The 13,974-nt window shown below is 41.3% G+C and overlaps 1 protein-coding gene across 7 annotated transcripts in view; it reads left to right on the top strand.

The window, feature by feature from the left end:
• The window catches only part of CFLAR (CASP8 and FADD like apoptosis regulator), a 45,635-nt gene that overhangs the window by 20,437 nt on the left and 11,224 nt on the right, over positions 1-13,974 (top strand). For all 7 annotated transcript variants that reach the window (XM_059168433.1, XM_059168438.1, XM_059168432.1 and 4 more), the window contains 6 exons: positions 532-637; positions 2,167-2,302; positions 3,079-3,164; positions 6,902-6,959; positions 10,620-10,669; positions 11,411-11,492. In XM_059168433.1, coding sequence (XP_059024416.1) covers positions 532-637; positions 2,167-2,302; positions 3,079-3,164; positions 6,902-6,959; positions 10,620-10,669; positions 11,411-11,492 — 518 coding nt within the window. The remainder of the gene's footprint in view (positions 1-531; positions 638-2,166; positions 2,303-3,078; positions 3,165-6,901; positions 6,960-10,619; positions 10,670-11,410; positions 11,493-13,974) is intronic.

Below are 13,974 nucleotides of genomic sequence, written 5' to 3'. Positions count from 1 at the left end.
CACAATCCCCAGGCTCTCGATGCCTTTTACCCTTCGAGTTCAAGAGTGGCCAGGACATCCCAGGGATGGCTTCCTTTAGAAGCTCGCAACTCAAAGTATGGTCCCTGGGTCTTCGGCATCAGCATCCCCCGGGGGATTGTAAAGCAGAGATCACTTAGAATTCTAGTTCTGTCTTCCTTCTTAGTCATATATGTTCTTCACTTATTTCATCATCATGTCTGGGGAAACTAGGGGATTCTTTAGGGAAGTTTTTATTCTCTGAGTTGTTTTTAGAGCAGTTAGTTGGAAAGAAAGGTACTCTTTCCTATGGAAAGCAGGGGAAGGACAAATACCCTTTTTGAGTTCCCGAAGATAATCTTCCTGGTGTGGCCTAGGCTTTCTGTTTTATGGGGGTATATATCAAATGGGGGCCTGAACTAGCCTTTTAACCATTTACTGGCATAGTGGAGGCATAGGCTCTTGTTTCTTTTTTTTTTTTTTAACTAGGATTCTATCTGAATTTACTAAAAAAGAAACTTGTCTGGTTTACAGGGTGCTGATGACAGAGATCGGTGGCAATTTGGAAAACTCTGATTTGTCCTCATTATTTTTCCTCATGAGGGATTATCTTGGTCGGAGAAAGGTAGCCAAGGATAAGGTAAGTTTTCTTTTTCTTGGTTCGTGTTCCCAAGAGCCTATCAGAAGGTGCGGTGTCCCTGAGTAGGAAGGCCCAAGTTGAGGGTGAAGGTTGGAAGTGAGAAGAGGAAGTTATTTCCTTAATACCGTTGATAGGAAGAGAACTGGTTTCTCAGTTGAGAGGAAATAGGGTGGCCCTGGGTGTTTCTCTCATCCTTGTATTTTATCCTTATTTCTATAAAAGTCAGAGGCCTGATTTAGGCATCAGTTTCTCTCCCCTGTTTGACAGACCATCTGGGAGGGTTAGGAAGTCCATCTGCTCGTGCTGAGTGCAAACAAGTGGGAAGCACGAGCCCACTCCCGTCTTGCCCTCCCACGGCATCTGCTTCCCCTCAGCAAGCCCGAGGTCAGTGCGAAGTCATTAGGCTCCATATGGAGATGGGGTGGGGGAAGGTTCTTGTGACTCATGTATTCAGGGAGTGGCAAAAGGAGAGATTTGGGGCTGGAAGCTAGGTAGCAGTCAAGATCTCAGGGATGTTGTAATTGCTGGAAAAGTGTTTGAATTCCCTGTGGCCCTATGTGAGCCTGTTGGCCTAGGGACAGGCCAGGAAAACCTCAGGTCTCTAGATTATGACAATATGTTCTTAAAGGACCTGCCTTTGAGGACTCTGGTGAGGTGGTGAGATGTTGCTTGAGAATTTCCTCATGTTCTTGAATCATCGTAGTTTTGTTTCTGAAGTCTAGGCAGATGGGGTGGCCGGATGCCCCCGTCATCAAATGCATTGAATAGGAAAGAAAATGAAAAAATAGAACTTTTGTTTGGTGTCCTAAATCAACTTACCTGCCAATCATTTAGAGCAATTTCATGCTGATGATGATTTAAAAAAATAAACATAGAGCCTCCGTAGTCAAATGTTAAACAGAAGGGAAGTAAAACCAAAGCGGTGCCTATTTCTGAAATAGAGTTCTTTCTGAATCTCTTTGGTCCAGAGCAAGTGACTAGCATACCCTAACTTTTAAATTTTACCCCCTCACACCTCCTGAGTCAGATCGAGTTGGAATGTCCAGCATTGACTAAAATATTTTAGGAACTTCAAAATTACATCACTGGGATTTTTCTAGTAGAAACTGGCCTCCAGCTATCTTCTTTCTTCCCCTTTTTTTAGGAAAGCCCTTAAAGTTTTTCAGTAGAATATCCGTCAGGCCTTTTGGAAGAGAATAACGTCAGGAGTATTTTATTTTTTTGGCCTGCCCCCTCGTGGTACTTCTTGATGACATAATATGGCCCACGTGTCTATCCCCAACCTCCCTAGGGGCTGTCCACCAGAAGACTTCCCCACCTCTTTCTTAATAAAATCCAGGAGTGTCATTTGCTCCTGGCCTTGGAGGGACTATAAAACAGAGAGGTCTGGTTTAGGATCGCCGAAGATCACGGAAGGGGCTCCCCTTGTCACATTTCCTTGCTGCTACAATCACACAGCCTGAGGTTTTGCACTTGGGGCTTCAGAGTCTGCCTTCCTGACATTTGTTTCTTGTTGGTTGCTCTCTCAGAGTTTCCTGGATCTCGTGATCGAATTAGAGAAACTAAATCTGATTGCTCCCGATCAGTTGGATTTACTAGAAAAATGCCTGAAGAACATCCACAGAGTAGACCTGAAGACAAAAATCCAGAAATACAAGCAGTCAGGTGAGTAGGATTTTGGCCTCTCTGCGGCCTAAGGAAAGTACCCTGTGCCTCTGAGGTTTGGTTGGCAAAGACTCCTTTGTTGGTGGAGTGGAGGGAGCAGAACCTGAGCGTCGACAGCCCCCACTAGGCTGTGGCTAGAGATCACACCCCTTTCTAGCTTTCCTGTCCCAGATCTGCTGACTTCATCAGCCCATACCCATGATCACAGAGTCTCAGCCCTCTGCGGAATGCTGAGTGTGATCTTCTGTGCAGGCTGGCTGCATCGTGGACATGCAGGGCTTCCGAGTGTGTGCCAAGCCCTGCTGTCTTGTTCCAGTGTTGGGCCTGACCCCCATTCAACTCCGGGTGGCATCCTGTCCCTTGGGATCCCCTAGCTGCAGTACCCTCCACAAATGGGACCAGACTCACAGTGGCCTGCTTTGTCATGCCACCCCTCCCCCATTGTCTTTTAGATTCAGCCTCCCCCTTGGGCTCTGTTGGCAGTCTACTCCCACCATAGGGTCACAGCCTCAAGGTCATAGCTGAGACCCAGGGATCTGCAGACCTCCCCTCCCCCCAGGCAACCAATAAAAGATCAAGGGTCGGTGTAGCATTTCTAGTCCTTTCTTAATGACAGTGGGGGAATCATCTGATCTGATCTTTTGAATTTGGTAAGGTAGTTAGATAAAGTTCAGGGTATTCTGAAAGATGGATGATGGACCAAACTGAGCCATTGTTGAATAGTCATTTGACAGTAACTTATACATCTTAAGTTAATACCTCTCCTCTGCTTACAGCTCAGGGACCTGAAACAAGTTATACAAATGCACTCCAGGCATCGTTCCGAAATTTGAGTCTTAAGGATCCTTCATGTAACTTAAGGGTGAGTCTGGAGCAAATGTACGGAATTCCAGAAACGGTTTCAGAATGCTGATAAAAGTACGCATGTTCTCATAGCATGTACTTCATTTAATGTCTGAAAAAAATGTGGTAGAAAAATACATTAAAAAAAAATGTGTACCTTCTTATAATTACAAAGCCAACCTGTGTTCATTGAGAGAATTTGGAAAATGCAGAGAAATAGATGGAAAATAAATCACTTCTGTCCTACTAACTAAAGATAATCACTGTTAATATCTTGTCAGATTTCCTTCTAGTCTTTTTTTGATGCATGTGTGTGTACCTGCACATACACAGCTGAACATTTTTAATCATTGTTCATTTGTTCTTTAGAAAATTTAGCTTTTAAAATATAAGTAAGTAGTACATTCTCATGAACAAAAATTTCAAGATGTATTAAAAGGATTCTTAAAGTATGTTTTCTCTTATCCCAGTTCCTTTCCCCAGAGACCGCTGTGGTGAACCACTTTCTTATGTAAACCTCCAGAAATAGTCTACGCATGCCACCCCTCTCCCATTGTCTTTTAATGTCTTTTAATTAAAAACAACCCATTGTTTTTAATGGGTTCATATGGATCTACTGTTTTTAATGGGTTCATATGGATCTGCTTTCTGATACGTCTGTATAATTTTATCTGTATATAACCCTTTTTTGGGTGTGTATATTTAGATCATTTCCAACCTATTGTTACTGCAATGATTCAAAATAAATAATTCTCATATTTACCTCTCTGTGCATTTGCTTATTATTGGGCTTATTTTAACAATTTCAGCAGAAGTGTTTTTGTTACTGTGTTCTATTACTGATTAATTGATTTGTGACCATAAATATCACATAGTAACTTTGGGCTGTTGTGTTATTAAGTGGGTGTAGTGTATTCTCATAATTATCCTTGGTTAGTTTTTTATCTTGAGAAGTTAATCCTAGTAGGATAGCGTCATCCTCATAAAGATTTGTGGAACGTGTAGTTAGGTCTTAGGTCACAGTGCAAGTTCATGGTCAAATTACAAAAGCTCTCACAAACATGGGTGAGGAAAACATTAACTACCCCTGTAATAGAAATAGTTCCATGAAGAATGTGAGCTGTGAGATAACGCTGAGCACTAGACTTTCAGAGCTAATTGGATATTAAGGATTATACTGTCCAACCCCCTCATCGAACGAAAAAGGAGACTCTTTAAGCCTGAATTGCATTAGGTGATTGCCCACCTCTGTGGACCACCAGAACTGGCTGAGCCCTTGTTCTTCCCTTCTATACCATGCTGAGTTTAATCAGCTCCGTGCCAGTCATGCCATAACTTAAATGTATCTGACATTTTTAAAAAAAGAATCAAATACACTTCCTTTTTGTCCTTCTGAACCGAGTCGTGAAACAAAATTGGTTTAGGATTCAAGATCCCAGATTTTCTGAGCTTTTTCTACTAGCGTATATCTGATACAAATTATACTGCCACTCTGGGTTAAAAGCTTGCCATATTTTTACTACTGCCTTTCAGTTTTGTTGATGAAAGTCTTTATATTCACGGTCTATGTAGCCTATTGGGAACCCAAGTTTCTGTATTTAAATTTCTCCTTTAATTTGCTCTATTGATAGACGACCCTGGTCATTAATTTGCTTATTAGTCTGCAGGCACTGTGGCATATGGATTCAGTGAATTTCTCATAAAATTAGGAGGTACATACAAAAATGCAAAGTGCTTTAAAAATTGCAGTGGCATTAAATGACACATGATACAACATATTATAGAATAGAATAGAAAGTTGTGACACTCTGCAACGCGATGCTTTTTAAATTGAGCTTTGATTTGACGTTAATATTTCTTTAGTAGCTATGTTTATTTGAAGGCACATCCAAGTGGGGTTCCAAATTCTGTATAGTACTCTCAGCTTCTGGCTAAGTCACTTGTGATTAGTGACCAAAAGCAACTTACATGTTTTTCTTTCATTTAGACACAAAGACAACTACAGACACAGCTTAATGAATAGTATACTTCTCTCTTTCGGCTAGGGTAGCTTCAGAGAACTGTCATTTGAAAGCTGAACCTATCAGATGGTTGGCCGTATGTGGTACATGTACCTTACAAAGGACCTGTCATCTGAGAAGAGAAAGGGTCGGTTCAATATTTCGTTTTCTGATTAATTTCATTCTAGTCCTCAGAATTGTAGTTGATTTTTTTTTTTTTTTGATATCTGTTTTTATTTTTGGTGTCTGATTTTTTTTTTTTTGTAACTGATTTTTAAGAACCAAGCCCACATGTGGCCTATGCGCAGCTAGGCATTAAAGAAACCCAATAACTAGACATTATAGAAAAACAATAACTAGCACTGTGGTAAGTGCTTTGTGTACATTGAATCTTCACAAAAAATTATAAGATGGCTACTATTATTATCCTCATTTTGAAGATAAAGAAACAGACATGGAGGTTAGATAACTTGCTCAAGCATACAGATTTGTCTGGTCTAGGACTCCCCACTGTCTTGTCTTTTCTTTTCTTTCTTTCTTTTTTTTTTAGTATAGTTGTCACAAAATGTTACCTTAGTTTCAGGTGTACAGCGTAGTGATTTGACAAATTCATACATTATGTCATGTTTACCACAAGTGTAGCTACGACAGTCTGTCACCATAGAAGCTAATATCATTGACTGTATTCTTGGGCTGTGCTTTTTATTCCTGTGACTGACTCACTCTGTAGCTGGAAGCCTTCAGCCATTCTGCCCATCCTCCCACCCCCCTCCCCTCTGGCAACCATCAGTGTGTTCTATATAGTTATAGATCTGATTCTGCTTTTTGTTTGTTCATTCAGTTTTTAAAAGTTTCCATATATTAAGGAATTTGTCTTTCTCAGTCTTATTTATTTCACTTAATACTTTCTAGGTCCATCCGTGTTGTCACAAATGGTACAGACTCATCCTTTTTGTGGCTGTGTAATATTCCATTACATATATATATACTACTCCATATGTAATTATTTCAATATTTATAATATATTACATATATATGGTGTGTGTATATATGTGTATATTTTCCTTATCTGTTCTTTATTGATAGACACTTACTTAGGTTGCTTCCATGTCTTGGGTTTTGTCAGTAATGATGCAATGAACATGGGGTACATGTATCTTTTTGAGTTAGTGTTTTGTATTCTTTGGATAAGTACCCAGCCATGGAATTATTACATTAAATAGTATTCCTATTTATAACTTTTTGAGGAAACTCCCCCATAGTGTTTTCCCCAGTATTTAAACAAATTTACATTCCCACCAGCAATGCTTGAGGGTTCCTTTTTCTCCACATCCTCACCAACACTTCAGAACTCCCATTCTTAATCATATCATACATTGCCTCTGTGTTAAAGAGTCAGGTAGAATGTCAGTCTGATGTTCCAACAGCTTGTTCTAACTAGAAGCTACTCTACAATATCATAACATCGCACTTTATTGAGCTGTTTTAAAACATTCTAATAAGCTAATTTAGCATGCTGCATGTTCACTGTATTTTTGTTTTTTAAAAGAAAGAGTTGCATTGTTCTTTGGCAATAGAATACAGGATTTATGGAGTTAACCGTTCTAGCTCTTCTTTAGATAATTTAACTGTGAATGTGATAATTTTATTTTTTTCCTGGGTAAGAATTCTATGGAGATATTTAAAGAGGTGTGATACAAAGTGACTCTGAAAAAAAAACTAACAGGGGATGTGACCTTATTCTTTATATTTGAAGCTCCAGAATGGGAGAACTAAAGAACAAAGACTCAATGTGGGACAACTTGACCTTCAAAGTAAGGCCAATTTTTCTTTATATTCATTCTTCTTTTTTTTTTTTTTTAAGATTTTATTCACCTATTTGACAGAGGGAGAGAGAGATCACAAGTAGGCAGAGAGAGGGGGAAGCAGGCTTCCTGCTGAGCAGAGAGCCCAACACTGAGATCATGAGCAGAGCCAAAGGCAGGCACCCAGGCACCCCTCTTCATATTCATTCTTTATAAATGCTTGATAACTCAAGTACAAATTGTTGCATTTTTGGAGTTGACCATTTTCTTTATCTACATATTCTGATTAAACTCTCAAAGTAGGTAGCAGTTAAATTCTTAAAATGTAGCCATTGGCATTTCTAATTATTTAATGAATTAGCTTATTTGAATATAAATACTTCCTACTCCAACAGCTTCATCATCTTGGCTATATTTTTAAGAAATGTGCTATTTATTCCTGAAATGGAACGATAAGCAGGCTGTGTTAAACATTAATCTAGCCATGATAACAAACCATGTTAAATCAAATATCTGGCAGCAGGAAGAAGGAAGGTTACTAGGATATTGTTTTATAGCTCAGTTTTTTAAATATATTTTAAAAAAGATTTTATTTATTTATTTGAGAGAGAGAGAACATGAGAGGGGAGAAGGTCAGAGGGAGAAGCAGACTCCCCATGGAGCAGGGAGCCCGATGCAGGACTCGATCCCTGGACTCTGGGATCATGACCTGAGCTGAAGGCATTTGCTTAACCAACTGAGCCTACGTTCTCCCCCAGGCACCTCTAACTCAGTTTTTTTTTAAAAAACGAATTTATTTATTTACTTGTCAGAGAGAGCTCAAGCAAGGAGAAGTGGAAGGCAGAGAGAGAAACAGACTTCTTGTTGGGCAGAGATCCCGATGCAGGACTTGATCCCATGACCCTGGGATCATGACCTGAGCTGAAAGCAGACGCTTAATCAAATGAGCCACCCAGGTGTCTCTGTTTTATAGCTCATTTAATAAATCTAGATACTCTACAGATGACATCCTTCTACTCCTAAGAAGAAACAAAAAATACAGTAAAAAACTAGTCATTTCAACCCTGTGTTGAAGACGATCTCTGTCTTCTCTCTTAAATATCATCACTTGATCCCATAACATAATTTTTAAAAGGTGTATTTCTTTTGCATGACTTGAGGCCTCCCTGAAGTGAAGGCTGAGACTCGGTCTCACACTGGATTGTTGCTGACTGTGCTTCAGAACTCCAGGAGGCAGGGATCCACGGGCAGGAGAGGAGGGCTCAGTCTTTCCCGAGGAGCTTGGAATTTGTCCCTTGTGCAATGGCGATCTCGAATGTTCCAGCAGAGCAGTGGCCTGATGGAAACCTTCTTTGTGTGGCAGGCCCCTTGCCAAAATCTTCTGAGTCAGCCTCCATGCTGTCTGCCTGCATCTAGAAACTGGCGAAGTTCGCCCAGATTCACCAGATGGTTCTGCTCATGCCTGTCCTTCCCCACCTAATACTCTGCTCTCCAGCAGAAGCTACGGAGAAGTGAATTTATTCCTGAAGTGACGGCATGTTTCTCAAAACACTGGTGAGGTGGCAAGAATTAGCATTCCGAAAGCTGTTTAAAAGGAAAGCAGGAGACCTGGTAGATTTGGACAGGAATGAAAAACAAATGGGTGTTCTTCCTGTAGCGCACCCTGATGCAGGCTTCTCCTTCACTGTAATGATACTGGGCGTTACAGGCAGTGGATGAATTACTGAACTCTACGTCTGAAACTAACAGTGTACTCTATGTTGGCTAATTAAACTTAAATTAAAAAAAAAAAAGTAATGACACAGGTGAGATGGGCGAGGCTCCCAGCGCCCATGGTGGTCCTTCAGAGAGCTAGGGACCCGCTTTTGCCTGGATCTGGTTTATTTGCTAGTAAAGAAAAAAGCGTTCATATTAATTTAGACTTGCAAATAGATCTGGATTGGATGATAATGATGATCACTACAATTTATTAAGCTCTTACTAAGTGCTTTAACCCTAGATGGGCATACTATAGTTTGGTTTTTTTCAATTCTTTTAATCCCTGATTGCTTAAAGACAAAATGAAAAATAGAAATTTCCTTTTAATCCCAAGGGTCAGATGACCGCTGTTAACATTCGATTTATATATCTCTAGACTCTCATTTTTAAGCATACATATGTGTAAGCATTTGCACACACATGTATTTTTAGGTACGTGGGATTAGTATTATGCATGTTATTCAGTAATCCGTTTTCACTTACTATATCCTGCGTCTTTTCATGTCAAATACATAAAGATCTTTCTTATCCTTCCTAACATGGATAGCGTCTATCATATGTACCATGATTTATTTAGTTCATCTCATGTTGGTGGATTCTTAAATATTTTTCTAGTTTGAGGCCATTATGAACAATTACTCGGTAGATATTTTTGCATACTTGCTCTGTTATTTCCTTAGGATAAATTTCTAGAAGCAGAATGTTGGTTTAAAAGGTATTGCCAGTTGTCTTTTTAAAAAGACCGTTTCTTAGGGCGCCTGGGTGGCTCAGTAGGTTAAGCGTCTGCCTTCAGCTCAGGTCATGATTCCAGGGTCCTGGGATTGAGTCCCGCATGAGGCTCCCTGCTCCGCGGAGAGCCTGCTTCTCCCTCTCCCTCCCTGCTGCTCTGCCTACTGTGCATACTCTCTCTCTCAAATAAATAGATAAAAATCGTAAAAAAATAAATAAATGAAAAGACTTTCTTTTTTAAAATATTTTTTTTTTTTGGAAGTAATCTCTGTATCTGATATGGAGCTTGAATTTACAACCCCAAGATCAAGAGTCAGGTGCTTTACTGACTGAGCCAGCCAGGTGCCCCAAAAAGACTATTTCAATTTACACACTTGAAAGTACTCATTTTCCCCAAACCTTGAAAATACTGACATTTTCTTTGCTTGACTTTAGATGGTCTCATTTTGATAACAATCTTATAGGGTAGATGTTGGTATGTTCATCTTCGGTGTTTAAAAACGAAAAACACCCTGAGATTTTAGGAGGAACCTTGCCCGAGGTCACAGAGCTGCCCAGTGATGCTGTTAGGGTTTGAGGCAGACATTCATGACTTCAAAGCTAGTGGTTTCTCCACCTCTCTGAGCGAATGAAGTCATTTTTCGCCTTACATTATTGGCTTTAGGCTTACCTACATTTGCTTGGCTCTCTGCGCTCTATCTTGCCGTTGCCATTTTAGTTTATGACTTCTCAATATCACTGGACTAAGAAAACACGGCCATCTGTTGCATGAGTGACAAATACAAGCACAATTTTCCCACTCAGTAGTCCCTAAGGCTGTCCCCTGTAGGCGTTGCGCACGGTTTCAGCACAGGGAAGAAAGCTATTGGTATTGTCGGGTTGAGGTTATTGGAGTCTCCCTATCCCTTTAAAAATTCATCAGTCCCCTGGCCCTCTTCTGGAGAAAGGCATTTCGTCTTGCTATTTAAGCAGTTCTTCTACCTACCCCCTGTGTTTTCTTATCTGTTAGATTCTTTGGTGTGAGTTTGGAACCTTGAGGCTGAGTAGAGCTGAGCAAAGAAGAGACAGTCAGGGGAAGAAAATAAGGGAAGAGAACAGCAGGGAACTCGAGGAACCCAGACAGCATGGGGGTGGGCTCAGTTCTCCTTCAGCTTTGTAAGTGATTTCTCTCTCATCCCCCAGGAGAATCCGTGAAGGCGTCCATCCAGGAGTCAGAAGCATTTCTACCGCGGGTACAGAATAAATGATCTGATTTGGTATTGTATTGTACGCACAGTATCTGTGCAGAACTCTGGTTTCTTTAAGATCTCTGTCCATTAATAAGTTTTTGGGACAAGAGGAGGGCGCTGCGAGTGCCGTTCTCCTGGGGACTCTGCTGGGAAGTCTTCCTCCTAAGGGAGAAGCCTGGATAGAGCAAAGAGAAAAATGTTGATGTGGATTGCGTTCGTGAACTTTGGAATGTGGGGAAATCCCAGAGTGGCAGTTCTCCTCTTAGCCGAGTGATTGCTGAATTTATTAGTAACCAGTGACACTGAAACTCGACCTGGTCTGGCTTCTTTTTTAAAGGCTGAAAGCCTTCTCCATAAGGAGCCTGTAGAAGGCCTCCTTTTGTACTGGTTTGGAAAGATACCACTTGTATAACCTCAAGTTACTGTGGAAACGTATGACCCATCCTTTCTCTCAGCTTTAAATTGTCTTCATCCTGCCGAGCTCAGTCGTGTGCAAAGAGACTGTGATTTTCATTAAAATTAAAAACTGAGACAGCTTGTCTTTGGCACATTACCTAAATAGAGAAAAAAATGTGAAATTAATGGGAAACGTCAACTGTGGTGACTTCAGGCTGTGTCTGTTGAATGACTCACCTGGCAACAGGACGTTTGAGGAAATCCAAAAGAAAAGATGGTATGCGTGTGGGACCTTGTGGAAACAGAGGAGTGTCCAGAGTTTTTAACCATCCCTGCTTTCCTTTCCAGCACGTTCCAGAGGAGAGATACAGGATGCAGAGCAAACCCCTGGGAATCTGCCTGATAATTGATTGCATTGGCAACGACGCAGGTAGGTATGGAAGCTGTGGGTTACCCGAAGGCCCACAGTGAGGTCATGGCCCAGACAAGCTGTTCGCAGCAAACCGCGGCGGAAGTCTGTGGCTTCCATGGCGAGGGGTGCTTTCTTAGTCATGTCACAGCCTGGATCGGGCTGGAGCGAGCTTCATTCCACGGGATCCTTCAGTGACATCATCATCTGAAGCCTTGGGGTTTCGCACAGGACTCTCTGGGTCTGGGTGGTGAATGAAGGAAGCGCATGGAGTCTCCCCAGAGAGTTTAGGGACCGGTCCTGAAGGTGTGGTGCCTCATTCCCACTCACAATCCTTTGCTCGAACTCCCTCGTGGGCCCTCACCTGCCTACAGGAGACAAGGAACTCAGCCTGGATGTGTGCCAGGAAGGAAAGGAAGGGATTTGGGGAGCTCATGGCATTGTCTCGGCACAAAGGTGTGATTGGCTGAAAGCTGGGGCGCTTCTGTCTTGCTTTTTCATGCTGGATGCTGCGGCGGGGAGGAGTCCCGGCATCCAGAGTGGGGGTTTAAAACGGAAGGCTTTCTGGTCCCAGTGTTAGCAGATGTCCCAGCACGTCATGCACCTAAATTATGAGAGCTTTTCTGGAGAAAAATAAAAAATATTAGACGTGGGTGTTCACTTAGAGGCAGTGTGTTCCTTACGTAGTTCTTTCTCCCTGGCCTTGGTTGGCCGGCCTTGGTCTGTGCTACTTGTGCGTTACTCTTGTTGGGATCTGAGCTGGTTCTCTTGCTCAGCTGTTGATGTCCTATTCAAACTGGAGCAGGCCCAGGGGAGCATCAGAGAGAATAAGAATCTCATTGTGAAAGAACACGTTTAATTATTTATCTCTCCCTCAGAAGGGTTGATTAGCACATTTCCACAGGTTTCCTGCTTTTCAGAATTCTTGGAATGAGTCAGAGCTGTCTTTTAGGCTCCCTGAAAATGTTACCATGGTGAGTTCTATGGGAAGAGAATCTAAGAGAAGGTCAAATTAGCAAATATTAGGTTGAATTTCCCAGGATTTCAGATATGATCTCACTTTCCTCATGTCCTATTTTCAGTTAGATGTGAGACATGCTGTCTCCTCAGCTATAGATAAGTGTCCTTTCTCTCTTAACCATTAGTACCAGTATAAGAATGAGAAAATATTTCTTCAGTGAGTAACTTCCTGCTTTAAAAGAGAGTATTTGTTTTCACTTTCTATTATAATCAGTTTTGTTTCATTCATTAGCAGAAAGTTCCCAACTGTAGGATGTATATCTTTTGTATGAAGAGATCATAACGCCATGACCTGCTGTGAATTTGTGACTAAACCTCAGTGTCTGTGTCTACTTCCCTTGCTGAGTTATAGGTCTCTTGTGCACCAGGAATGAATGTGTATTTGTGTTTTCCACTATTACCAGGAGCGTAGTCACAGGTGGGTCCTGGAATATGACTGGGTGGCTTTGACTCATGGCTCGGTCAGTGGGTTAAAGCCTCTGCCTTCAGCTTGGGTCATGATCCCAGGGTCCTGGGATCGAGCCCCGCATCGGGCTCTCTGCTCCTCCGGGAGCCTGCTTCCTCCTCTCTCTACCTGCCTCTCTGCCTACTTGTGATCTTTGTCTGTCAAATAAATAAAAGATTTATTTTATAAATTTTATATAAAAATTTTATAAAAAGAATTTTCTAAAAAATTTTATAAAAATTAATTTAAAAATTTATAAAATTTATAAAAAATGATAAAAAAAGATTAATTTGAGAGAGAGAGAGAGCTTGAGTACAAGTTGGGAGTGGGGCAGAGGGAGTGAATCTTTAAGTAGACTCCCTCTGAGTGTGGAGGCTGACCTGTGGGATTAATCCCATGACCCAGGAGATCATGACCCTTGAGATCATGACCCATGAGATCATGACTTGAGTGGAAACCAAGAGTGGGACACTTAACCGACTGCACCACCCAGGCGCCATTCAGTTTCTCTTTCATAAAATAGTTCACTAACAGGAGATACCTCATGGGGAGTTTGGGAGAAGTGAATGAATTCATACTTGTAAAGGTCTTAGAGCCCATACATGACCATTTCTACAGCAAGATGAGTGGATAGTTACACTGAGTGGAATAAAGGCTATCAACAGCTTCTCACCAGTTCAGGAAAAGTTTTGCCACAAAATGAATCCCAGAAAAGAACTTAAGGTTTTCAGAGCTTTTGGGTTTTCTGAATTGTGGATAAGGAGTTGTGGTTACGTGGAAGAGAGCTCTGGGGCTGCCTGAGGTGTGCTACAAGCCTCTTTGACATGCAGTAGACAGGCTTATTATGGATACTGTTTTCTCCTAAGAAAAGCTAGTCCAGAAAAAATGACTAGTAACCATTTGTACTTAAAAAGAAGACATCTAAAAGGTAGTTTATAATTTTGAGTGAATGTGGGTTGTGCATTAAAACCCCTTGATTGGTCTCTGGAAACAAATGAAAGACTTACACAAAGTCGGTCAGACTTCCACAAAGCTGAC

Source organism: Mustela lutreola, chromosome 3 (genome assembly GCF_030435805.1).
Source record: "Mustela lutreola isolate mMusLut2 chromosome 3, mMusLut2.pri, whole genome shotgun sequence".
In the NCBI taxonomy this organism is placed as follows: Eukaryota; Metazoa; Chordata; class Mammalia; order Carnivora; family Mustelidae; genus Mustela; species Mustela lutreola.
The sequence above is the reverse complement of the archived record's forward strand: the minus strand, read 5'-3'. Positions and strand labels throughout refer to the sequence as shown.